At 43.6% G+C, this 27,723-nt stretch overlaps 1 protein-coding gene and 1 long non-coding RNA gene across 3 annotated transcripts in view; one reads left to right on the forward strand and one right to left on the reverse strand.

Annotated features, from left to right (window-relative positions):
• kcnn3 (potassium intermediate/small conductance calcium-activated channel, subfamily N, member 3) overlaps positions 1-26,157 on the reverse strand; it is a 46,747-nt gene extending 20,590 nt beyond the window's left edge. Inside the window, exons 1-5 of one of the 2 annotated variants that reach the window (XM_034610917.1) lie at positions 25,570-26,157; positions 23,862-24,973; positions 13,968-14,063; positions 2,039-2,335; positions 841-962 (exon numbers count right to left, since the gene is read on the reverse strand). In XM_034610917.1, coding sequence (XP_034466808.1) covers positions 841-962; positions 2,039-2,335; positions 13,968-14,063; positions 23,862-24,947 — 1,601 coding nt within the window. In that variant the 5' untranslated portion in view covers positions 24,948-24,973; positions 25,570-26,157. Of the gene's footprint in view, positions 1-840; positions 963-2,038; positions 2,336-13,967; positions 14,064-23,861; positions 24,974-25,565 lie in introns of both variants that reach the window. The other variant, XM_034610916.1, reaches the window with a different exon arrangement.
• On the forward strand, positions 4,983-23,205 carry LOC117776720. Its single transcript, XR_004616485.1, has 3 exons — positions 4,983-5,250; positions 9,321-9,324; positions 23,194-23,205. It is a non-coding gene; the product is annotated as an uncharacterized LOC117776720 (long non-coding RNA).
• Positions 26,158-27,723: the final 1,566 nt, after the last annotated feature.

Here is a 27,723-nt window from a genome sequence, read left to right on the forward strand (position 1 = left end):
ATTCCATACAGTCCAGACCTCTTGTACAAGCTACTATTAATTGCAACCAATTATACCTGCCTCTTCTTGCATTAATCAATTCAGGAGCTGTTGATAATTTTCTCAATAATGACATGGTCGTTCAATCAAGCATAAGTCTAGACATCCTAGAGACACGGTTGACTGCTAATGCCATCCATTTTTGGCAACCATTACACACCACTCCATTTCCACAACAACCTGATTCTGTCTGATAACCAGAAACCACCATTCTTTATATTACAGCCCAAAAAATAACCCTGGTACTTAGTTGTCCTGAGTTAAAGAAATACACCACACCTATTGATTGGGCAGCAGGGAGAGTATGTCTGTCTATTTACAGGTTCTGCAGTGCGTGCCCACCTACAGTTTGCCAGCCATTCAGGTGTTAGTCACCCTAAAACTCCTCAAGAGACACCAGGGGCAAAGTGTCTCATCGTCCTCCAGCTGGTCTTTGCCCATTTCCTGGCACCAATTGCCCCTGGTCACACAGCACCTTGGACTTTGTCACGGGGTTACCGCTCTCTCAAGGTAACACCTTAATTCCTAGGGTGGACCATTTCTCTATAGATGTCCAGTTTTATTGCATTTCTCAAATGAACTTCTGCCTGCTGATCTGTTTGTTAACCATGTTTTCCATGTTTGGAAGGGGAGGGTGAGGTGAGGGGTGTTCAGCTGCAACATGCAATGGCACCAGTAGATATCACTAAATTCTACACACTGAACCTTTAATTGAGATGAATTCCTAAGCCTCTGGCTGTCTATTTCATTCACAAACACACATATGCATGCACACACACACACACTAGCTTTGATACTGACCTCTCACACACTCGTACGGTCCAGGCAGCGATGATCCACAGAGAGATGCTGAAGACCAGCAGCACCGTCCCAGGGCAGATAGTCATGAGGGTTTTCATTACAAATCGTGTGTTAAAATGCACCTAGAGAACAAACAGACGCATTCAGTATAGCAGAGATAAAATATGACTTTGTAACACACATATTTTCAAGTGTTATTGTTTTATAGCTGTGAATCCTCATCCTGTTCCCTGTTTCCCACACAGACTTTATGATTTACTAATTAGTCTTCTGAGCAGCTTTTGAAAGCCACCACAATCTGAGAATCTCCGCTGTAATTGGATTTGAGATCGCAGCTCGCCCTCTGACTCAGGTCAAGCTACAGTGTCTTTGAGCAATTGGCCTATTTCGGTGTAGTTTATTTTCCGTGGCTCATCGGTTAATAAGAGGCAGACCATCAACTCAGGCAAATGGATCATCTGAGAGGCGAGGTTCAGCACTGGAAGGGTAAAGCAGCTGATAAATAAGTTGTCATGTTGGAGCCGCACTTCAACGGCAGCGTCACCTCCTCTCTCCATCACTCTACCCTGAGGGTCAGAATAGTGTCATCGCAGACACGCTCGTAAAATGCTAAATTACTCATCTAAAATCCACTCTCTCTCTCCCACTGTCCTCATCTCCTCCTCCTTTCCAACATGTGCTACATCTCCACTTCCTGCTTTTAGAGTAATGTTGATAATATAAAGTCATTACAAACAAGGCACCAATCATTTATTGCATGACTTGTACACATTTCTCCACACTCGTGTGGCAATCTCATTCTAGTCCTTTATTTTATGCCCCATTTGGGCCGTATGCAATATCTTGTTCCCATTTCACGCCTTCTTCTCATATTGCTTTATGAGAAATCCACCACAGCTTACATCTAAGTCTCTATTGACAATGGTGACAAAAGGAGAGGAATGGGATTTGAAGTGGTAGATGAAAAGGAACAGGGTGACTGGAAGGACGGAGTGGAAGGAAGGACTTGAGTTAGTTAGAGAGATAGAGGCCAGGGATGAAAGGGACAACACGGACACAGATTTAATTCAGAAGAGAGAGCTCTTGACCTGAATACCGTTACAGCTCCCTCGTCTGTTTCCAGCTAAATATTTGACAACCGCTCTCTTGAATGCATAGATCTTCACAGACACACCTGCAAGCAGAAAACCCTTCTGACCTTATTGAGGGCACCTATACTCCTGGAGGAGGCGTCTGTGAAGAGTTTACTGTGCAGAAGCATGACTCTGGCAATGAGGTAGAGGCGCAGGAACATGGGCACGCTCAGCACCATGTCCAGGTCAGCCTCGGCCTGCGACGGTGCATACGAGAAGGCCAGCCGTGCCCGCCACTGAAACTTGAAGTCCCCGGGCACCGGATGCACCGCAGACACCAGCAGCTCCAGTGAGATCAGCAGGACCCTTTCCAACGTCATGGCGATGCGCCAGTCGTCTGCTCCATTGTCGATGACGAACAGCTGCAGGGACAGGAAACACGTGGAGAGTTAGGAGAGGAGTTACACTTGTTTTAATGCAACTGTTCATCATGATCCTCCGCTGGCACAGTCCACTCATCAGTACAGTGGACTGATCTGATGATTAAAAGGAGCCAGAAGCACTTTGGAATAAATGTCTCATTCCCGAGATGTAAAACACCATCCATCTAATCAGTAATCCATTCAGTCCCCATACAGTGCTTTGGCTCATAGTCATTTAACTTACAACACTTGTCCTCATAAATTAAACCAAAGACGCAAAGTCATGTGAAGCTGCTGCTCTTAAGTAAAGGTTCTAAGGTTCCTAATTAGCACTATCACAATATTGTTCTACCACTACATGGTTATTTCTGCCAGTCTCATTAGCAAAATCCTAACAATGTTGCTGTAATTGTAGTTTTGCCTCCCTGCATGTTGACGTTTTGTGATCATAATTGCTATCGTTACTCGTCTCCAAAGCCACTGTTGTAAGAGCCGGTTTCATTACAGTGGCCCTCCTCCAGACTGTGCTGACAGGAACTAGGGGTTGGGGAGGTGGTGGCGGTGGGGAGGTGGCGTTGATGAGGGGGAGAGAAGGCGGATGGATGAGGTGCAGAGGAAATGAGGAGATAAAGATAGGAACAAGGAACTATTGGGGAGCGGAGGACACTGCAAAGAAAAAAAAGTTTCGAGAACAGAGAACTTTTTTATGCCAGTAAAAAAAAAACGTAATGCTTTACATGCATGAATCAAGAAAAGAAACATAATTGCGCAATTGATTTGCATTGGAAAAAGAAAGCATTTTAAAAAAATTGGATCAACATTTTTTTGTCTCCATGAACAAAAACAGAAGATTCTGCCAGAGGACGGAAAAGATTAAAGTGAGAGAGAAGATGACAACAAGGAACTCCCCTGCTGTAAATCAGGCAAGTTTATCAGATGCTGCTCTGCCTCGAGTAGGAGCCGGTGCTAACCACATGATTCATCTCAAGGGCTTTTAGCCCACACAAACATTTATTTAGGAAAACAAAACAAATACAATAGCAGGTCAAACATCAGAGCAAGTGGGTGTTGTATCCAAATGGTTGCTGTCACCGTGAAGGTGAACTGAAGCTCTGCCTCTTCTCCAACCACCTATGGACACACACAATGTGTATTTCATCATTATCAGCATCTAGCTCAGCAGGACTGACGTTGTGTCTTTTGCTCTGCTGTTCTAACATGTGTGTACACATGTAACCAACATGTGTACACACATATGTTGCCTACGCACATGTCTGAGTCACTGTGTAAGCAATCATTTGAACCAAGGGTCAAACGCTGGTTGTATTCTTCAGTGATTTTAGTGAGCGTGTGTGTGCGTGCGCGTGTCTTTGTACTGTACTAGTGTGTATTTGTGTATGCCTGAGTGAGTTTGAGAGAGAGTGTGCAGACCCAGCCTCATCATGGTGACTGTTGCCAAGGCGACAACATCAAAGAGCAGCCAAGCTTAATTAGGATCCCCAGCGAGAGAGAGAGAGAGAGAGAGAGAGAGAGAGAGAGAGAGAGAGAGAGAGAGAGAAAACGGGAGAAACGCATTTATAGACAAGGCAAGGAAAGAATAGGAGATGCAGGAAAAAGGAGCGGTGTGTGAGACAGCGAGTGAAGAGGTAGAGAGAGGAAAGAAAGGTTGTCTAACAATCATATTCTCTGCAGAGACTTGGAAAGGTGTGTGTGTGTGTGTGTGTGTGTGTGTGTGTGTGTGTGTGTGTGTGTGTGTGTGTGTGTGTGTGCTTGTGCTCACAATTTGAGGACAACAATTTGTCTGTCACGTTACAAGGACTCAACTCCCTTTCGATGACAAAAAGCTGGTTTCCAACAACGTAAACCACCAAAATTCCGGCCAAACACTCATTCTTCAGTTAAATTTAAGATTTAGGATCACAGTAGACGTGTATGTGGTTAAGATGGTGGGGAAAGAATATAACACATGTCCTCTAAGTGACAAGAACAACTTTGTGTGTGTGTGTGTGCGTGTGTGTGTGTGTGTGTGTGTGTGTGTGTGTGCTTGTTTTTGTGAGGTTATGGTCAAGACTATGTATATGCATTCACACTTTTTCTTCCAGTATATGTGTGTGTGTGTGTGTGTGTGTGTGTGTGTGTGTGTGTGTGTGTGTGAGCTGCTCCATCATCCCCGACTCTGTCTTTCTCTGTGTTTTCTCTCCTTTTAACATCCCTCGCTCCCCTTCCTTTTCCCTCTGAATGACATCTCTTCAAATCAAAACGGAGGTGATCCAGTTTCTTGCCACTGGAGGAAATGAGCGCCTCTCCCTTCCTCTCCTCGCTGTCCTCCCTCGCGCTCCTGCTGTCGGTCTTTTCCTGGCTAAATCGCCATGAGGAAGGGATAAATAATTAAATTCCATTAGGAAAGTAATCTGTCAATGGGAGTGAGTGAGTGCCACTGCCCCTACATGACCAGGACAGAGGGAGGGAATGAAGAGGAGGGGGTGTTTGGTAAGAGGAAAAGTAAGTAGGGATTGTCTAAGTGTGTGTGTGTGTTTGAGAGAGAGAGAGAGACACACACCCTGTCAACTCTATGAGGAGAGAATCAAGAAGGAAGGTCAGGGACAAGCAAAGCTAAATAAAACTGGACATAAAGAACAAGCCCACAGCAAAAAAGAGCAGGATCATGGGGGGAAGAAAAACCTGTCTTCTGTTGTTTTCTTAATTTTAACAAAACGTGGCACCACGGGGCAGAGGGCAAGACACAAGGAGAGGGAACAGAAAGTGGACCGGACAGAAGGAGGCCAGAGTCAGAGAGAAAAACAAGGAGCGGGCCAGCGGGAGATGAGGGAGACAAACACGGACAAAAAGCAGAAATGTGTGAAGATGACAGTGTCAAAGATAGACTGAGGTCTCTTCGCAGGTGAAAATGTGAGGTCTGAAGCACCCCCCCCCCCCCGCGCCCCTTCGACTCTGCTCCTGCTGCAACCTGCTCGAGGAGTTTGTCACCCCTCCATCCTCCCTCCTCAGCCAGCCGTGCCTCAACCCCTTCCAGTCCCCGCGGCCGCTGTAGCTTTGTAATCGTGTTAAGTCCCTGATTGCAGATGCCTCTCATCACGGAACCAGACGCAGCGCTGGCCAGAGTCTGCCAAGCGAAAACAAGCGAGACATGCAGGGGGGAATTCTGCACACACGCGCACGCATCCGCACGGATCCAAGCGGCCTTGTCAAACGCTGCACATACTCTTAAAAAATAAAAATAAAAAGAGGGAGATGCAGTCAAATCAGTCTCAAGTCGGCGTTTCCCATGGGAGGGAAAAAGACTAAACCTCAGTCTGGGATGGAGACGGCGCTAATCACTGAAGGAGGTGAAGACGGAGTGAACACCGAAAAGTATGCACACTTTTACACACATAATCACACCTATGGGAAATGTCTGGGTCCTACAGCATGGAAATCTGTGGAACGGGCAGAAAATAACTGGGGCGAGCCAAATACACACACACACACACACACAAACGAATATGCAGAGAGGATAACACGCTCTCCTCGACTCTGAGGGAACAGGCCCGTAACAAAGATGAGACAGGTAAAAAGGGGGGAGAGGTGTCATGTAGGTGAAAAGTAAGTGTTGAAAAGTGCAAGAGATGAGGAAAGGTTCACAGCTGTGGTGTGTGCATTACTGATGGTGCCACTAGAAAGTTTAAAAACAGCAGCAGTGCCAAACTGAGCAGAGGATTCCAGTGGTTCCCATATTAGGAATTTCCTTTGGTGTAAATATAATTATAGACAAACTATTACTATAAATGGCCGCAGGCTAGCGAGACACAAATAGCAAAAATTAACATTTCTTGGAGATGAATGGGTAAAGTGCTTCATTCATTTCTCTGCAGTCTGAGGAGGATGTGGTTGTTTATCACTTCCATTTGTTCTCCTCCATTATAGATCCCGGCTGGATGTGCATTATGCAGAATGTGCAGAACATGACATCATGAAATGACCATGAAGTATTACACATCACAGGACTTTAAAGATGACAACCCTTTGCTGCCCTCTTTATTTTCCTAATGCCATCTCGACTGTGTTTGAGTGGCTGTGAGTGCCGAGCCAGTGTCGTCTTTATCAATGGACTGCTTCTGAAATCCTCCAAAATAACCGAATAACACAGTTCACTAATGCTTAAAGTGCACTAATGGACCAGAGAAATATCCCTTTCTCTCACTCTCTCAGAGTTTCTATTTGATTAATTTCAACAACAATTCAATTTTGTCCCTCAAGTTGGGATTTCTTGCCAGTTTATAAGCTAAAATGAATCCTTCAGTTTCAGAGTAATTTGTTTCTGGTTTGCAGGTAGGTGAAAGTTTCTCTCTCTCTGTGTGTGTGTGTGTGTGTGTGTGTGTGTGTGTGTGTGTGTGTGTGTGTGTGTGTGTGTGTGTGTGTGTGTGTGTGTGTGTGTGTGTGTGTGTGTGTGTGTGTGTGTGTGTGTGTGTGAGTGAGAGAGAGTGAGTGAAGGAGAGACGAGGACACTGGTGAGTCATGCAACACAGCAGAACCTCAGATACATGGAAATGAATAGATGTCCCTGGATGCGACATGAAACAGATGAAGGATAAAGGTGCAACATTTCTCAGAGATTCTGTTATATTCCATTCACTTCCGCGAGAATGTTTAAATGGGCATTTAGCTTGGTTTGAGCTGAATGAATCATTTATTCTTCTGATTAGCCCAAAGAGCCTCTTGGAGATTGTGATTCCTAACAACAACTCTTTTTAGGGTAAATTATTCATCATTGGCTTGACCGATGATATTTCATTCTCAATATTTCAGTCTCCATCATTCCTCATCAATCTCAGTCGATTGGGTGCAACGTCAACTCAGACTAATGGCATGCGGTTGCACAGATTAGGCCGTCAGTCATCGTCGTCCCTGTCTCCTGAATTCATGGTGGAGATAACAATCTGTAAAGTATTTGTGGCATCTCTTAAGAATGCCTCTAAACATCTGTAAAGAACCTTTACAAAGAAGTTGAAAGCACATTAAATCGATAATAAAAAAAATAGAGAAGAGAGAAACAAAATCCGACAGTAATGAGTACTGTATTTTCATCAGGTGCAACAGGATAGTTAAAGCAATAGCCTGGAGCCCCGAGCTGAGAGGGGGCCCATAAAATGCCTAGTTACGTTAGTCCCTAGCAATAATAATTTGCTGAGACTTCAATGACACATGGTTGGAAACCCATAATGAGGCCCCATGCCGTTCGTCATTTTAGTGGTTTGGTTGAATGCAAGATGTGTTTCTCTGAGGTGATTTTGTGTAGTTTGATGCAGGGCACCCCGGGTCCCTTTTGCCTGGGGCCCCGAAAGTCCCTTGAAACGCTCCTGATGTTGCTGCAGCAAGTCTAACCCTACATTCCCATACAGAACACTTGTCCCCTGAGTTTGTGCAACACAAAACATATTTGAAGGAAACAGATCCTGATTTTGTTGTGTTCCTAAATCCTCAAATCTAGTTGTCACCTCACCGCTTCCAAACGTTACAAACATCAACTGTGAAATGGGAGGAAATTTGGGAAATTCGGGACTTGGAAGCAATCTATGTTTGAGGACAAAACCTTGTTAATTTCAAGAGAGTGGAAGTGGAGGTCCCACTCTTCTCTGAGTTTAATTATCAGTAAAGTTTTTCACCGTGCCAGAGCCATCAAGGGCAGACGGACACTTACTGTCCAGATTTGTGCTTTTATGCAAATTGTACAGCAGATCAGGACAAAGGTGAGCAGACGCACCAATCATAACGTCTGTACGACTGCTCCTGAAGTATCTGCATGGAACTAAAGTAAGATAAAACATAAAATCTATTCTAAAACTAATAATTAATAATAATGAAATGTTATGTTGGGGATCATATCTTTTCACCAGTAATAACTCTTGCTGCACTTTCTGTTTATTATAGTGAATTTTTGAAATTCATAAGCCTTTTTCGAAAAATGTCTACTGTGAAACAACAGAGAACATGATAAAAAGTTGTTTAAAATGATGGAAAAAAAGTCCAGAATTTGAAGCCGCTCAGAAAAATGTTGATACATGAGTGATGAAAAAAACCATTTGAGTATTTTGGCAGCAAATATCTCACTGTAATAGGATTTTGAGAATTTAGCAATATGCTAATTTGCGTTAGACTAATTGAATCCAAACATACAGTGAACCAATAAAAATCAAAGGCAGGAAAGAGCAGCATTTCATTAAAATTTTCATTTGTTTTATTATTTTAATCAGGATTTTAAATGTCCTGTTTGCTTTATTCGACTAAAAAGGAAAGAAAAAAACCCAGAGGTGTCAATGTGACTCAGCTGACTAAACACAACACAAAACTGCAATGTTCTCACTTCAAATCAATAATTTCTCACATCATCTCCTCATCTCTTTACCCTGTTACTTTTCACTGTGACACTGGAATGACATGAGCGCAAAAACTGTTTTTCTTCATGTTCTTGTCAGTTAATATGAACACACAATATTTAATTTGATGACTGGGAATACAGGATATTTGTATGACTGAATAGAGACACACTGAAGAGAGCGACTAAAGAGACGTGAAGTGGAGAGAAACATCCATAACCGGAGGGCAGAGGAAAGATAGAGAAAGGATGACGGCAGAAGCCATGTGTGAAAAGGCGAGCAGATAAAAACAGGCTTTTAGATGGAGGGAAATGCAGGTGAGTGTTCAAGTACAACAGGAGAAGGGTGAAGAGGTGAGAGGTTGAATGCTGAGTAACAAGGGACGAGAGGATTCTGGAAGAAAAGATGTGGAACTCAACAACAAAATTGAATTGAGGCCCGGTGGAGGAGAAGGGAGACAGATCTAATCTGATAATGACAGAGAAGCAGGAGAAGAAAGAAAGAAAAAAGACAGAAAGAGAGAAGCACGCTGATGGTGGTAAACAGAAAGTACTGTGAGATAAACGACATGAGCAGAGAGAGAAATGGAGATCAGGGAAACGGGGAGAGAGAAAGGTATAAATGCCAGCTAAACCAGATAACATCATTGTGATCTGCAGCGACTCTGCAGCTGCTACCTGATGTATATGTGTGTGTGTGTGTGTGTGTGTGTGTGTGTGTGTGTGTGTGTGTGTGTGTGTGTGTGTGTGTACATGTGTGTAATATCCTGTTACATGCTGGGCAAAATCCTCCAGCAGAGTGTGTGTCATAATCTGAGAATGAGATCTTTATTGAACAATGCCTTTCATTTTGCACGACATTGCGTCTCATGAAGTCTGTCTCTCTGTGTGTGTGTGTGTGTGTGTGTGTGTGTGTGTGTGTGTGTGTGTGTGTGTGTGTGTGTGTGTGTGTGTGTGTGTGTGTGTGTGTGTGTGTGTGTGTGACCATCTAACGATAAAAAAACTGAGACAAAATGGCACTTCTTACGCCGATCATATATATAAGCAGATAGGATTGGCGCCAGTCGGCAGATACTGAATAATAAAATTAACATGCATGTAATGAAACATGCAAGATGCTTTCCGGTGTAGTCTGCATACATGAAAGCACTTTTACATGCATGAGCAGAACGTTGTGTAAGATGTTACACACTGTCACTGCACTCAGCTTTGACTCCTCCGACAACCACAAGCTGTTATTTTTACATTTCAGTTTACGTAAGGGTTAAAAAAAACAACAGACGCAGTACAGTTGTAACCTTTTGAGTCTAGTTGGTATAAGTACGAGTTTGGACATAGCCAGGCTAGGTGTTTACCATTATTTCCCGTCCTTATGCTAAGCTAGGCTAAACACACCCTACATAATCAATATTTGATTAATAGTTTTGATTTGATTCACTTTCACCGCATCAGAACTGTTTCCAGCAGCAGCATGCAGCTGATTATAGCGATAAAAAGGTCTAAAAGCGGATTGTACCTAGTCTACCCGTGAACAGCAGACACAGTCAGCAACCAGCTGGTGAACGTAGCATAAGATATTTAAGTGACAAATATTTCCCCCAGGAGCTGGTAAAGACCAAAACAACTAAAAAGAAAGTGAATTTTAGACTTTGTTTTGCTTTTATAGTAGCGCTGTGAAAATGAGGTTAGTTGCTAAATTATGGAAAGTAGGCATAGTTGTCAGTTTAATTATAAGGGTTTAATCCATTGACCATATATAAAGATGGACGACATGTCTCCACTTCCTCCCATTTTACAAAACCGTGGATATGTGCACTACCATATTGCCGTTTTGATGTCATTTGATGCCAGGTTCTGTGATTTTGAGATTGTTGTGTGGAACCGTGGTATCTCTGTCCCGCCTGTACTTGACTAGTTACGAGTCAGCTTCTGCTGTCAATCATGACGTTTGACCTCATTTTTATGGCATCAAATAAATTAAAACCAAAGATCCCTGAAAAATAATGCTTCAAATTTAATTAACATGTACAGTCACCAGGGGGTGATGGAGATGATTTGGCTTCCCTTTTGGGGAGCTGTCATGTCGCCCATCTTTACAGAGTATGATTTTAACCAACTTTGTTTTCCTGTGCAGTGAAGACATTATCAAGAAGATCCAGAAATCTTTAGGCTATTGCCTCGAGGGGCAATTTATTGTACAGCCAGTAATCAGTGCATGACAAAACAGACAATCAATAAATACAATGAAAATAAATACAAATTAAAAACTGCATAGACCAATTTAAAAGGCCAATGACAGCAGGGAATAATAAGCTATTGAATCGGTTTGTCCTGCATTCCTAAGTTGTGTTCACATTCTGTCTCACTTCCTAATATAATGGCTTGGATTGTCTGACTCAACCTTGTTGGCTTTTTCAAAGCTGTCAGACCATCTGATCGCTATGTTTCTGATCTCAGCAGATATTTTGGTGAGAACAATGTTCGTGCAGTGCAGAGAAACGACGGCTGAAACAATAACAATGAGACTGATGCTGTAATAAACCAGAATTATCCTATAAAGGGGTGAGCTGCTGTAGGGTGAAAATGTAAATTATTACCATCCCGACTCAAGTTGTTAACAAAAGTGATTTTTGGGTTAAATCCCAACACCTCCCCCAGCCAGCTGTGATTCTACCTACACAGCACCCTCCCTTTTACTCCCTAACTTCATTAAATCAAAAGGAATTATTTCTCAAAGAGATTACCGGAAGACCATTTTATCTCTCCCTCTGTCGACCTTACAGTGGTTCCTCTCAATCTCTTCTTCTCCTGTCAGTATTAGTGTGCCTGTCACGTGTGGCAGCCACAGAGTGCGTGGGTGGATGACTGACTCCATGTGTGAATGTGACATCAAACTTGTGAGCAGAGAGGGGATCTCTTTTATCAATGAATGCCTAACGGCCTATGCAAACACTCACATGCAGGTGCATCACATGTGAATAAATGAAGTTGGCTCCCTTCCTTTGTGCCTCTTAATGCACAGCAGCTGCCTTTTATGGAGCGATTACCAGTCTCGGTGTATGACAGTGAATAAGCAACAGCCATCTAGTTATTGATCCAAAGATGGAGTGGCTGAATCTCAGAGCAGAATGCATCAGAATCCCCATCACAGACCTGCTGGAACTTTAATAGACATTTCCAGCAACATCCAAGCTGTGACGTATTTCAAAAGAAAAGGCCCAGCACTAAACTAATATGTGGTTAGATGGATGACTCTGGCTCCATGGTTTAGCTGGTGGGAGTAATTGCTGGTGTGGGGGCACTCATTGGGTCTGATATCCGCAAGGCTCCCATAAATAGTCAATGTGCATCGATTGCAAATGGCTTCAGATGAAAACCCTGGCTAAATGACTGTGGTACCATTATATTAGTGAAATGACAAACAGCAAAATAGATATTACAAAGCATGAAAGCATTTTTGATTGATTGCTTCAGCCTTACAAGAGTTTGAGTGTGTTTGCTTGCCTTGCGTGTGTGAGCGTTACAATGTTTACATGCTCTCTCACTCTGCACGTATTGAATTACAGGATTGTTATTGGCAGAGTGTGTACTTAACATGTGGTGTGTATCCACTTGATGCAAAGCCATGCAGACTGTTTTGTCGATCCCACAAAGAAACCCATTAATGTCATTAATTGGCTTTAGCCGACACACACCTGTGTCCCCGATATATCTCTGGAGATATATCTCTGGAGCCAACAACACAATATGTGCACTATGAGCTCAGATGGGCTTTGCTTATTTGCGGAACCCCCCCCCCCCCTAAACAATATTCAAGGAATGGTTGCTATTTTGGGAATTGCACTTCCTTGCCAAGAATGAGATGAGGCGTTCAACACCACTCCCCCACTATGTTTCTTCAATGAATATGATGCTACTGACAGCAGCTGGTTAGCTTAGCCTAGTTTAGTATAACAACAGGAAACCAGGGGGCCTGACTGTCCAAATAACAAGATCTGATTATCAGCACCTTGCTCAACATAACATCCAATTGTGGTTTCAAACTGAGGAACTATTTCTTGGACTGGTGCAGTGAAGAGTGACCCGAGAAGCTTAGAATGAGAAACTCTTGTGTGTCTTCACTAAATATGAAGCTACAAACAGCAGCTGGTTAGCTTAGCTTACCATCACACCAGGAAACAAGTGGAAATGGCTAGCGTGGCTCTGTTCAAAGGCAACTAAAACTGCTTATAGCACCTCTATGGCACCACTCAGCTCGGTATGAAAAACTCACACTAAATATGATGCCGCAATCCAGTTGCACAGTAAACAATGTTTACGTTAGCCAGCTGGCCATTGTTAGCAAAAACAGTTCATAATAACGCATTAAGCAACATTTCCCGCATAATGACACCGTAGTAAATCGTCCACAGACAGTAATTGGACAGCAGGCTACTATGTGAACAACACATTTAATGACAGAAGTGCTGATAATCAGTACAAACTACAGCTTTCACTAATGTTGATGTACGGAGGAGCCATCTTGGATTCCTTCCAAATTTAAATTCCGTCCGGAGGGGGCGCTCCAGTTGCAGCTTCCGACTCGGGGGTCGGATATTCCGAGCTCTGAGGTTAAATGGAACTCGGCATGAAGCTATTGACAGTAGTAAGTAGTTAGCTTAGTATAACGACAGGAAACAAGGTACAACATCTAGCATAGCTCTGTTCTAAACCAACAACAGCGGCTACAGACAACCGCTGGTTAGCTTAGCTTAGCATTGCACACCATCAGGAAACAAGGGGAAACTGCTGGTCTAAGTCTGTTTAGGTGTAACTAAATCATATTGTGGTTTCAGAGTGGGTTATGTGAGGAACTATTTCTTGACCTGGTGCGGTGACTTCCTTCAGTATCAAAATAGTTCCACTCATAACTTTTTGTAACACCACAAATTTTGACATTTTAATTATACAACTCTAACTTTTTGTAATGATTTAACAAACTAAAATCAGTGAGATTTACAGGCACTGGGAGTTTTGTTACATTTAGACAGAGCAAAGTTATCTGTTTTCCTCTGCTTCCAGCCTTTAAGCTCAGCTGAGCTAATCGCCTTCCAGCTCCAACTCCATACTTCACACACAGACGTTAGAGTGGTATCGATCGTCTTCTCTGACTCTCAGCAAAGCTATCAAAGCTGCCAAAATGTCAAACACCTTCCTGTGATTTCGTTTGTTTCAGTTTAGTATACATCTGCGTGTGGATGCATGCGTGGTGTATTTTACCTGAACTTCCCGTGCATGGTAGGCTATGATGAGGCCCAGCAGTATGACCGTCGACAGGCTGATCAGACACTTCAGGGCCAGAGAATACATGGAGCTCTGTAGAAAATAAATTAACACATCATGAAAATCATGCAGTGCAAACATAATGCATATTTCATATTGGCTTTGCCATGGTGATTGGTTTAATATTCAGAGTACATTTATGATGAAGATGACACAATCTTAAAAACTGATTGTCGAGATTCAGTCTGTTTTAACTTGCAGATATCCCAGATGTTGCACTATGTCCTGCGTCACTCCTCTGCTAAAATGGCACGTGTACAGAAGCGACACAGCCTCAGCATAGACAATATGTATCAACATTTACAAACACGGACTCAAAGGCTGAACAGAAGTAGAACGGTAGTATCCCACCCGTCAATATCTTTCAGTCGAGCTTTAAAGCCTCTACTTGTCTAGTTGCTCATGGTTTATAATCGATGCACTGGGGAACTTCCAATCAATACAACTCATAGCACTTCAGTGGCTTCGTCTTTAACCCCCTCACCCCACATACTCAGAGCACAGCAACACTTGCTGGAGTCATCATACACATGTGCACACGCATACATTCAAACACTTTCATATATTATCACATCTACACAACTGCAGGGATAAAGTTGCTTGAACGGTCATGAAATTCAGTTGGATCCTTGCTCTCCTCACTCTGGACGTAAAGAATATTCTTCTGCATTTTTTTCTCAGGAAATCCGCCATTTTGGATTTCCTGTGGCAATTTTCGTTTTCCCGAGAATATTTTGACACCTTTAAATAAAGTCAGGAAACTTCGGACCAATGTTTGAAGTAGCAAATACTTCAATTGTTCAGTAGTACATAAACATTTCGGGTAAAATTGGATCCTTTTTTTGCTGTCTACTGTCTGGCATTGGTTAGAAGGATATTGTCTAGCTCAGAAATTGGATTTTTAGCGGTGTATGTATTTTAGTGTCAATATTCTGTTTCATAAGCTCACCCAACCTTTCAAGTATTTGGAAAAAAATGATTTTGTTCACAAATGAAGAATGTCAGGAATCAGCAGACAAAGAAAGATGTTATTTTGACTCATCTTCTAAGCCTTAGAAAAAGAAAAATCTGTATTCAGCCCTGTTGTCTCTAAAAGCCAAGCTGTCTAAATTGATTCATTTGTCCACATCAGCTCAAGGACTATGTCAGAATATGAATATAAAACTAGAATTACCACATTACAGTAGTATGCCTCTGCCAGCCAGTCTAGTTGCAGGTAATATTGTTACCTGCAACTTGACTGGCTACTACTGTTCCTTAGTTAGAGATTTGTAGAAAACATTTTTGTCATTTGTATCCTGAAACATATTTTGTGACTTCAGAGGGACATTAATGTCGAAAATTCAAGGTCTTATCAATTCTTTCAAGTGGATATTTGTGCTTTATGAATTGAAATTACCTCTGGGCATTCCTAATATATTGTCCTCCCAAGAAGGCGAGGTCTCCGGGACTTTGACCTCTGATGATTTGCCAACCAAAATCGAATCAGTTCATCCTTGAGTCCAGATGAACATTTGCTTCAATTTCCTGACAGATCACATTCACGACGATGATACATACAGACAGACGGACAGCCTGAAAACATAATGCCAATGGTGCAGAGGCAGAAAAAAGACCCACAGAGCATTCGTTTTCAGGATCACTAAGTGTATGGCCTGGTGCCCTCTTCAAGGGAAGAGCCGAGCCACCTCAAGACTGCAGCATCTCAAATGAGGTAGTTCAGGTGTTAAGTAGGACGCTGTTAAGCATTCATCACCAAACCCTTTCTTGATCTGAGTGCGATCTCAGACTTTCTTTGATGACATTATTAAGCAGAATCTACATTGCATTTTGGGTTCATGAATTTATATTGCAAGTCAGCCTGCTGGAAAATAGAGTGTGTTGGTGTGTTATTGTGTCTATTTAGGGTCTCTGAAGATGCTTCATGGCCTTAATGTTATTAATTCAACATCATACAGGCACAGATACAGACAGTCTAGTTTGTTAATACTCACTGGTGCATTCCTCTCTTGAGAATTTCCTATAATTATCACTATCTACAATGACTGGATATGAGACCGGGTGCACCTTCATATTATTTATATAAACACATACAAATGCACAAACACTTACTCACAGACTCACACAAGGAGAACATTAAGTGAGTGTTGTTCATTTGTTACTTATATCAGTGTGGTTATGGGCCACTGCACAACAATGGAAAAATACCATCTAGCTTTGGCTCTCCACTGATATACTCCATCATCAGCCGGCCCACAGCTCTAACTGTCTTCTGGTCTTTATTCGCCCGTGCCTTGTTTTTCTGTCTCAGTCCGTCTCTCCTCTACAACCATCTCATTTGTAGTCACTGAAGCAAACTAGGTGCAATAGAAGCCAACATTGTTGTGCTAATGAGAGAAATGTAGACTTGGGTTTTAGCAGTGAATCTGTTTAAATACACACTCTCACCGGAGAGCAGAAATGAGATTTGCTCTGAGTTTACTTCCTCTCCCTCTTTCCCTCTCTTCTCACCTGTCTCACTGCGTTTACCTCCAGCTGTCTGTTGGACGAGCAGTTTTTTTCAGTTCTGCCCATCACATTGTCAAGAGCATTTTGTTTCAGCCTGTTTCCACTTCACTTACTCTACCTTTATAGCGAATGACTCGACTGTGACGGTGTGTGTGTGTGTGTGTGCATGCTTGCCTTCTGTTCATTTGAGTTGTTTTTTTTTACCTCCCTACCAGTGACAGCTGGAGGCATTATGGTTTTGGGTTGTCCGTCCATTTGTCCATTCTGCGGTAAGCTCATCCATCCATTTTTGTAAAACCAATATTCAGAATTTCTTTAAATTTAGTAGAAAAATTAAGTTGGACTTATGGATGGATTCATTATATTTTAGTTATCAAAGGTTGAAGATCAAGGTTGCTGTGACCTCACAAAACACGGTTTTGACCTTGTGAACACAATGTCCCCGTAACACCTTGAGGGAATCCCTTTAAATTTAGCAGAAGGGTTCACACGTACTCAATTGTAAACTGATTTGACTTTGATTACCTTAGGTCAAAGGTCATCACAATTTCAAATGTAAAGAATCGATTGGGTTTCGGTTAAAATGCTTTGAAGTTGTGATGTTTGTGTAGGCTGGTAATGTTTAAAGTTTTTGGTTATACACTTATTCCTGCGGTCTTGCTGGGAGTTCAGATGATTGATACCATTCTCTTTGAGCGGCAGGCTAAATCCCTCCAGTCTTCATGTAAACTAAGCTGACTGTTTCATATATGTCTAGCAGTGGTGTCCTCTTTTATAACTCTAGGCAAGAAAGTATGTGTCACAAAATGTTTAACTATTATTTAAAAAAAAAAAAAGCACATAAACAGTAATTAATTCAGTTATTTGTTGCTTGCTTTTTATTACTTCCACTTGGGACCTTATGTTTTCATTGCTGTTTGTCAGCTGTTTGTCTGTTAGCAGGATAACACAAATACTATGTGTGCCCCAAGGAAGAACCCATTGAATTTTGACATCGTTTCCATAAGGGAGTGAATCCAGCAATTTTTTTATCACTGTCCGTAACATTGCAAGATGGCCGTTGTTTTTTTTTGTGTGTTTTTTTACATTTTCACTGATCCAGGGAATAATTCATTGATCTTAATGAAAGAAAAATCAGGCATATTTAGGGGACACATATCTATGATTCATTTGGTGCAGTTTGATTGAATTTTTGCACTCTATTGGGCTATTCTAGTCTTGTTTAGATATCTACATAACAAACAGCAAACATCAGACTATTAACATAATGTTATCTACAGTGATAGTAGCCTGAATAAAACGATTAAGTTGTCGAGGTGAAACTTGTTGGACAGTGTCCCTGCCATTTGCTCTTTATGTTTGCATACACGTGTTTGTGTTATGTGTGTTTAAAGTGGCAGTGTGTAGAATTTAGTGACATAAAGTGGTGAAGTTGTATGTGGCAGCTGAATACCCCTCACCTCATCCTCCCCTTCCAAACATGAAAGAGAACCTGTGGTAACCTTCAGCCAAACATGGCGGCCTCCATAGAGAGGACCCCCCCTGATGTAAATATAAAGTATTTCAATATAAAGGGCCCATTCTAAGGTAAATAAAACAACAATTTGTATAATTTAGATGAAACAAACTCGTGAAAAAAACATCACTAGGATTATTTTATATTAAATTTCTGTTAATAGATCCCTTTCACCTAAATCTTACACACTTAACCTTTAAGTGTATGTCTTTCCCTGTTTCTTTAAATAACGAGCTTTCTATCAATGGCTTGTTGGACAGCATGCAGAGATAATGAGCGCTTTGAGCTTCTCAGTTCAATCAAGAGAGGTACACACACACACACACACACACACACACACACACACACACACACACACACACACACACACACACACACACACACACACACACACACACACACACACACACACACACACACACACACACACACACACAGTTCCCATCTAACCCTTATTGAAATGTAAGAACAATGCATGTTGCTTACAGACACATTATCATATCATTCACGACACACATGAATGTGTAAGTACGTGTGTGTCTGTGTGTACGTGTGCATGAATGCGTTGTTGTAAGTTAGCCTTTGGGGTCTCTCCATGTCAGTGCAATGCCTTCTTGCAATCAGTCTCCAGGGAAACAGGCAGTAGACAGGGGAGCGATGTCACCTTACTAGGACACACACACACACACACACACACACACACACACACACACACACACACACACACACACACACACACACACACACACACACACACACACACACACACACACACACACACACACACACACAACCAGGTGAATCCACAAGCAATGAATACATAAAGACAAACACTCCATAGGTGTGTATACACAGAGTATACAACATATACTCAGTGACGTAATCGTTTGTTACCGTTGATGATGCAAGCTCTAACACACTCACACTCGCTGACAGAGGTAGCCTCGCCTTGTTACACTGAAAGAAATCAGCATATTTGTACCTGTTAGTAGCAAGACCTGTGGGATCTACCGTCCCTTAGAAGCCTGTGATCTAGAAGATGAAGGGAGTGTGGAGTGGAGTAGAGGAAAAGAGAGGAAGAGGAGGAGGAGGGGGCGAGAGACGCAGAAGTGCTGAGATGGCTGATAGCGTCTTTAGAGAATATGGTGGCAGTTGGTGAGTTTAATTCCCAGATGATCCTCATGTACTGTCTGAAAAGCAGCACGCAGTCACTGTAAGTGGCCCGGTGGAGAAAGGTCTCAAAAGGTCTCCCAGTAAATGTCTGAGAGAAATGTCAGACAGTGGGGTGAGAGCGGGGATGGAGAGGTGGAGGTATGGAGGTGGGGGAATGAGGGACTCAGGGTAAGGCTGCTGGGAATGGAATGGCCCCTTTGGGGAAATGGTGACGTGTTTAAAAACTCACCAGGCGAGGAACATAAACACTCCTCATAAGTGAGAAGGAAGGGAGGGACAGAAGAGGAGAATCCATCCATCACAGGGCCAACATACAGAGACTCTCAACCGTTCACACTCACATTCACACTTATGAACCTTCCCCCCTCACAGGAAGACGTTGTGGCGTCTGTGGGAGGAAGTCGGACAACCCAGAGAAAACCCACGCAGACACAGGGAGAACACCCAGAAGAGGGAACGAAAGCGAAAACTGCTGCTAATCTGTGAAATCATCAGTACTGTCTGGTGATGAGCAATAGACAGTAGGTGGTTACATGCAACCCCATCCCTCTGCTCCTCTAACATCTAACACCCATCTGTGTGTGTTGAGGTGTCAAGCGTGTCAATTGACAGTGTGACAGGTGAAGTTGACAACAGCTGTGCATTCCCTCAGAATAGCCATGTTCCATTGAGGATCCAAGTGGGCATTTGTGAAATGATCCATTGATCTGACAGTGACAGGCCACATTCTGAGGTCCCAGGTGTCCCAGGGCTTCAGTTATTCTAAGATAGAGACACATGTCAGCCAGGGAACCCCCTCCCCTCCTCTTTTAGCCTGTACCTAATAAAATCAATAATAGAAGCAACATGAAAACACATTCTTAAAGAGGAACTCCATTTCAAGTGTCAAGGTCCTGGGTCAGTGGCAGAGAGCAGGTGACACTGATCCTCACTAGAGGCCACAGAACACGTTGAATTCAAATACAGTGCAGTGTGAAGACAGACTCCCGACACGTCTCAAGAAAAGTTATGACAGCAATTAGAGAGCCTCCGCGTTCGATGGCTTTTTCTGTGAAAACTCGCAATTCAGCCTGTGAGCAAATTTAATCATTTCACATTCATAAATTATTACACCATCCAATATTCTCTTTGTATAATCTATATTGGCTCAACAACATTGCACTGAGTGACAATTTGCTGCCACTGTCTCGGCTGTTGAATATACATACGGTGCATGAGAACGGCTTTTATCTGCAGATAAATGATCTCAGATGTGGCCTTAATCATGGACTTCGTGTTTGTCTTAAACTTGACTCAAGTGGGATAGTGACGAGTGAGGCTTTAAATCAATTAATTAAATATCTGAGCTGTAGCCCCAGTGTGTGCTGCTGACACAGTCTCAAATCTGTTTCTGCACATGAATATACATATGCTTACTCACTATATCCACAGGCACGGACGCAATGTCCTCCGCTTGTTAACCTCTCTGTCTTTATCCCTGCAAACACACTCACAAACAAACACATGCACCGTCCAACCCATCCCGTGTAGTTCCATTCTTACTCTTCATCTCTATTTTTGGGTGCAACCTAGAGCAGCTGGACCTGCTGACAACAGTGGAGGAGCGTTTGGTGGGTACACACACACACGCGCTGTAAACAGTGACTTGGGGGTTTTAACCTACTGTCAAAAGACACAGGGATGTATATATACACATGCGTGCATACACACACACAATGTATATACTCTAATGAAAACTGATATGCATCTCTCACATTTCCTAACAGGCTCTCACTCCCCCTCAATGATTGGCTGTCAATACATAGCGCACAATACAGCACTTGGGAAGTCAGCATCCATTTTCAATGCACGCGTTTGTACGGCATGTGTCTGTGGGGGTGGACAGTGCATGTGTGGGAGAGTGATTATCAATAATCAATACAACAAAATCATTCAAGGCATCCCCCCTTGGACTGGTATAAAGCACTGCCTGAACCTCTCCACTTCTCTGCCTACCTATCCCATCCATCTCCCTCTCTGTTCTCTCTTTCATCTTCATGATCTCAAACCATTTTTCACCACAACCAGCGGGCTTCCCTCCACCTCAATTATCCAAGTGAGGGCCTGAGCGGTTTAATGGAACTCCAGGGTCTGTTGGAGGCAAACCAAATCCACAACCATAAAAAAAAAGGAAGAATATATATAAATATAACTCTGCACTTGGCATTTAAAATTGAATTTTCATCAGGCATCTCTCTGGCTGCTGCCACTCTTTAAAAATGTACGACCCTGAAAGGAGACTAAAGGATTCAAAGATATTTTACCCTTCTCCTGAACTCTGTTAACTAGATATCTTAATGAACAGAAATGAATCAATATAGTGGGAGCAAACACGCTGCCCGGCTCTAAGTCGCAGCTGTCCATCAATGCTTATTGATAGACAAGATGAGGACTGTATTGGTCGTACCTAAATCAGGCTTTTCATTTCCCCTCTCCTTCTCCAGCCTCTCATTTCTCACCCAGCCGCTTCTCTCTTCCGATCGCACTCCCCCAGTGTTTGACGCCCACTGGAAGAGCACAGGAGCCGAAGGAGAGAGAAAGTGAGGAGGAAAAACGAAAGAGAGGAAAAAAAACGAAAGCAGGCGTGGAGTTGATTTAGAAAAGAGACAGACAGAGAAAGAGTTGGCGGACAGGGGAAGAACAGGCCGACAGAAAAGAAGAAAGGAGACAAAGGAGCGACTGAGAGGGAGAAATTCAAACCGTGATTTTTCATCAATAAAAAAAAAAAAGGCTGCTGCTAAAACAGTGATTTTCCTGAAGTAATGAGTGGGAGAGTAACAAAAGGAGAAAAGAAGCCAAGACACAGCCAGCAAAACAGAACAGGCAGATTTTTCTAGCACTGACAATAACAGAGAGAAACCAAGTATGAACTGGAGACCACAGTCTACAAACAGACTGAGAGAGAAGAGAGACACACCCTGCTGGCTTTTTCTAATAGACTACCTGTGAATCGGTCTAGTCACATGATCCGTGATCAATATATAAACAGGCTGCATTCATGGACGTAATGTGTTCGGCTTCTTAGCTAAAGAAACCTAGCTCTCTGTGATTCGTTAGCCCCCAGAGTACAGATGGAACAAGGATAGAAGTACCTCTAGATCAGCAAGGTGAGTACAACATGCACCTAGCCTCACTGGGACCTTGTGTAACACACACACACACACACACACACACACACACACACACACACACACACACACACACACACACACACACACACACACACACACACACACACACACACACACACACACACACACACACACACACACACACACACACACACACACACAATAGCAGCCAGGGGCCAATGCGGCTTATTAAACTCCCCATTACACAGACAAATGAGATCCTGGCCTCCTGCTGATAATCTGCCCCTCATGTCCTCTGCATTGTTGCATTACATCACCCAAAGCAGAAACTGTCAAGCCTGGTCACTACAGTACACAGCCCACTAACAACATGGGCAAGGTGGTGGTCAGACCGAGGGGGTGTACCAATCATGAAATTGGTGATTAACTGTGGAAAAGCTGATTGTAATCATCTGGGCAACAACCCAAAATCCAAGGTTTGGGCGGCCTTGTGACCTGGGTGAGTGATGCATGCTCCTGTCCCTGGTTTGAGTCTCACTACTGTCCTTTGTTAGGTGTCATCTCCTTTTTTAACACCATCCATTCCAGGCTACCATATTACATTACAGGTTACTACTGTATGAAGGCACAATGTTTAGGAACCAAAGTTAGACTCTAGATTCCAGCACCAATGCTATGTAAAGCCATACCCAGCATGTATCACAGCCTTGTTAGACAGAAACTATGTTTACATGGACAGTAAAAAATTTGACTATTCCAAAAGATATTATTTTGATTATGATGTTTTCAGTTGCTAATAGAATATTCCACTCATATCCCTGTTCATATTTTACAGTGTGAAGTCTGACTCGTCAACATAATGTTCGCTATGTCCTGCATCCAACATTCATACCAGAATTTTATTATTCCAAACTGAAATATTTTAATCCACAGTTCTACCTCAACCCTTTGAGTGTTTTCTAATTTTGCAAAAGCTCTCTCATCTCCTCGTTCTTCAAATCAAACGCAGGGCATGTGTTGGCAGGCAGTTGGTCACTGCCATATGTCGACATCCCTAAATGCTGTGAAAACTCCCAGAGGACCTCATGTTGCCATTAAGACTTAACATGTCTTAATTTGATTATTGATTATTCCAAATATGACCTCAGTCAGGTTGAGGTTATCAGAAAATGCTGTTTAAACGTTAGTGTTTTATTCAGACCATTATCTTAATTAGGTTAATATCAGAATATGTAATGTAAACATGTCCATTAGACCTGGTAAATGTCCTTCAAACACCACACCCCCATTTTGTGACGCAGGCGTTCTGTTAGAAATGTGTTGCCCCTACACCCGACCTGAGATAACAGTTATGACATCAGTGTGACATCACAGGGGTTTCCTCCTCCAGAGCTGCAGAACACACTATGTGACCGTTTTCCACGCTAAGAAGTGCTAACTATGGCAGGTAGAGTGTAAAATCAGTTGAGTGTCCTTGTTAGTATCACTGATCCGTCGCCTCACCTTTGTGTACACGCCCCACGACAGCTCCGTCTCAATCACCATGACAACGATTCCAAACATTCCGAAGATGAGAGCATAGTCACTCAGCCTCTTCCTCTTCTCGAATAATGCCCTGCGATGCCCCAGTTTATAGCCAATGTTTTGGTTCTTCCGTTTGGAGGCCTTGGAGGTGCTGCCCCGAGCCCCGGTGCCCACTGCCCCGACCGCCCCCTGCCTGCTGCTCCTGCCCGGCTGCCCCCGCCTGCTCTCCACCAGAGCGTGGTTCTGGTGGTAGATGGACATCTGGTTGGATGTGGAGTCTGTGATGTCATACCCTGCTCCGGGGTACGGCGAGTCTTCTTTGGATGAAATCACAATCTCTGGAGGGGTCTGGATTGGGGGTTGATTGGTAGAAGACGGTGCCACCAAGGACGTGGGAGGGGCTTCTCGCTGTCGGTCGTGCCCCCCAGCGGCCGATGCCCCTGCAACAGCTGAAACGCCACCCTCTTTGGTCTCGCTGCTGCTGTCTGATTCGATGAGGTTTCTGCGGGAGGCGCTGAGGCGGCTCAGGGGCTTCATGACCCCACCTGTGTACTTGCAGGAGCTCATGGCGATCTCGGTGAAGGGGTTACTGTCCCTGCGGTGAACAAGAGGGCTGGCTTGTCTGTGTTTGCAGCCCCGCTCTCTTTCCCTGTCCCTGTCACGTTCTCTGTCCCTGTCCATGGATGGTGAGTGGGAGGAGTAAAAGAGGGCGTTGTAGACTGGGGAGTCCCCGCTCAGGCTGTGCTGTGAGCCCAAGCAGGAGGACAACGGGGTGCTGGTGGGGTGCAGGGCGTTGGGGATGGGTGGCGGCAGTGGCTGCGCTCCAGACGAGGACAGGGGCAACTTAGGAAGTGACACTGAAGGTACATTGGGCGTGGCAGGGGATGGGCCGCTGCCATTTAGACGGTCGAGGCTCGATCCTCCCATGTGGTTGGAGTGGTTTGATCCTGGCTGGTTGCCAGTGGCGGAGGGATGGGATATAATGCCCAGGGGATAGAGGAAGCGCTGGTCCTCATCCTCACTCCCTCCTAGCAGAGCCAAGCTCAGAGAGGGGGGAGGCTCCATGGTCACAGCTGTGGCCACGCACCTGTCTACAGAAACACAAAGAAGAGAAGAACCGTAAAGACACAAGATTTTAAATCATGATGGCAATAATGAGGACAGGACAGACAGAGAAGGGAGGAGTTGTGATGGATTATGGTCTGTCAAAACAAATCAGGGGAATAACTGAACTCCAACAACTGTAGGCGTGGGACACAGAGGGGGCAGCAGACTGAAGAAAAGTGGTCATAATTGGGGGAATATGTTATTCCTTGAGTCACACTTGAGTCAGCTGCCCAGTCAGCCTCGCTCAGCTGCCGTTTCCCAGTGTCCTCTCCTTCTCTCACATCTCACAGTGCTTCCAGCAATCTATGCCATGAAATGTCCTCTGTGTTACATTGTTGTTAGCCTGGAGAATGGTGCAAATCCTCCGGCTTTACAACATGGAAATGAGATCAGGCACAGACACAAGAGGATAATCATTCCACATCAGTGCACTGTGACAGCAAGGGGGAAAGTGCTGGGACTAGTTAACCACAAGTTGGCTGCGTCTAATTGATCCAAAAACAATAACCTACTTCCAGTGTGATATAACCAGACACCTTCCCGGCCCCCCCACATCCTCCCAGTCTGCTCCTCTACCTACCTCTTCTCTTCTCAGTCCCTGTCCCCCAGGTTAGAGGTGCGTTGAATCACTGGCAGGATGAAAATAGACCACCGCACTTTTTCTTTTTCATGTTGTCACCGCCATCCCATCATCTTCTGTTCGCCTCCTTTCACTCGGCTGTCCACAGGTCCTCCCAGCTTGTCTCTCGAAATTGTGCGTCGCTTTGCACCCCCCCACCACCTCACACACACACACACAGACGTTGCCTCCGTGTCTGCGCTCTCGCTTGGATGCGGTCAGTTTGTTCGCCTCTGTGCCATCACTGATCTATGCACGGTGCCCATTTCGATGTGGTCAGTGACAATCGACAGGAGATGAGGAGGAGTAGGAGTAATCCATGGTGACTGGATTAAATCGGTCAACCTGTGGCTGCGCGTCAAAAAAAAATGTGCAGCCGGAAAAAAAACACCCCACAAGAAAGGCGCGACAAACCAGGGGAAAATACGCACGGCTGGATGTCAGGTAACAGTCTCCGGATGAGCGGTGGAGTCTGAGATTTCACGTGCGACTCCTCCGCCGACTTCCACTCCACACACCGCTCACTGTCTCCCCGGCTCCGTCTCTCACTCTCTCCTCCAACTTCTCTCCCTCTTTTCTCCGCCTCCACTCCCTCCTTTCACTCCCATTGGACGGAATCAGGAGGAGAAATAAGCGCTGAAAACAGGTGGCAGGTCCTCGCAAAAAGATAATAATAATAATAATCACAACACATGTCTAATTTATTACAAGGGGGGGTTATTGTTTGTATTGTATCCTCTCCTAAAAACATGTGATCCATGTCATGATTTGTAGCCTGTTTGGCGCATGGATTCGCCTTTTGGCACCTGTTACGCCGTAGGACGCTGGAGCAGGCAGCTCCAAGATTCATTTCCCACGATTATCATTCATTTATTTGTAGAACAATAACATATCTTGATGAAACAAAACTATGCTTCACAGAAAAATTAAGAAAAAACAAGCAACATATCTGGAGGAGGTGGGCGTGGCAGCAGGAGAAGCAGAAAGGGGCGGCGCCGTGCGTCTCCAGATCGCTATGGGAAACACCTCTTCCTTTCTATTCACAGATTAGGCCAAGATTAAATGTCACAGGCTAATGTTATATATTAGAGTTATTCCTCTGCCCCCCCCCCCCCCCCCGAGTGTATCTGTGGAGCTGCTGGATACAAGGGCCCTTACCGAGATAATTAAAGTTGTATTGAATTCTATGTGAATAATTGATGCCTGAAAGAAACAAGTCATGTCAAAGAAAATTCCTGACGGTTGATTTACAGTAGATGCATGTAACCGCAGGGTTTCGCGCCATGCAGGGAGTCTCTGATTCCATCCTTTAGCAGGCTAATCAATTCATAATCCCAACTCTATAGAGCCTATACAGCATAATCCTGCTTAATTAGACTATTCCACCTGGCCTAATCGGTTTAATGTTATGGTTTTCTGTGTGCTCTCTTTAATCGGATGAGCGTAGACGCTGAGTGGGAGCGGATTAGACCGTTTCCTCATAACAGGTCAGCCTATCCTGCGATTATGCAACCTGACAGACATCAATAAAGAAAATCATATCATCTGTAGGATGATTCCGAGCATTAATACAACACCAGCTACGTATCACTCCCACAGCTGATGTGAAGGGAGGACAGAGTCACATCATGCTTAAAATACATTGTCAATGTCATGTTTACTTGTCCTTACGTTCGTCTGTTTTTGTCCCTATGTTCCAAATGCCTCTCTCTAAGTTCGACAGTGGGTTATTTCATCCGTTCCCTCCTCACGAGGAGCAAATAAACACAGTAATGTGTTGTTTCTGTCCCCCGGGCGGATTCGTGATGGGTCAGTGATGGAGAGTAGCTGCTTCAGTGACTGGTAAATATTTCATAAATATATTTCATCATGGGCCAGAATATATGTTTTTCAGAATGTGTCTGTGTCAGGTTTGGGATTGAGGTTGGATTTAGTGTTTTGGTTAAATTAAGGGAAAATGTAGTTAATGAGTATTGCTATGGATTCAGGAACATGAGTAATTATTTGTTTTGAAATTATTTGTCGATTAGTCAATCAAAAGACTATGATTGCAATTATTTCGATAATCAATTAATTGTCTATATGTCATTTTTCAAACAAACAAGGTTATTCTGG

This window comes from Hippoglossus hippoglossus, chromosome 16 (assembly GCF_009819705.1).
Source record: "Hippoglossus hippoglossus isolate fHipHip1 chromosome 16, fHipHip1.pri, whole genome shotgun sequence".
NCBI lineage: Eukaryota > Metazoa > Chordata > Actinopteri > Pleuronectiformes > Pleuronectidae > Hippoglossus > Hippoglossus hippoglossus.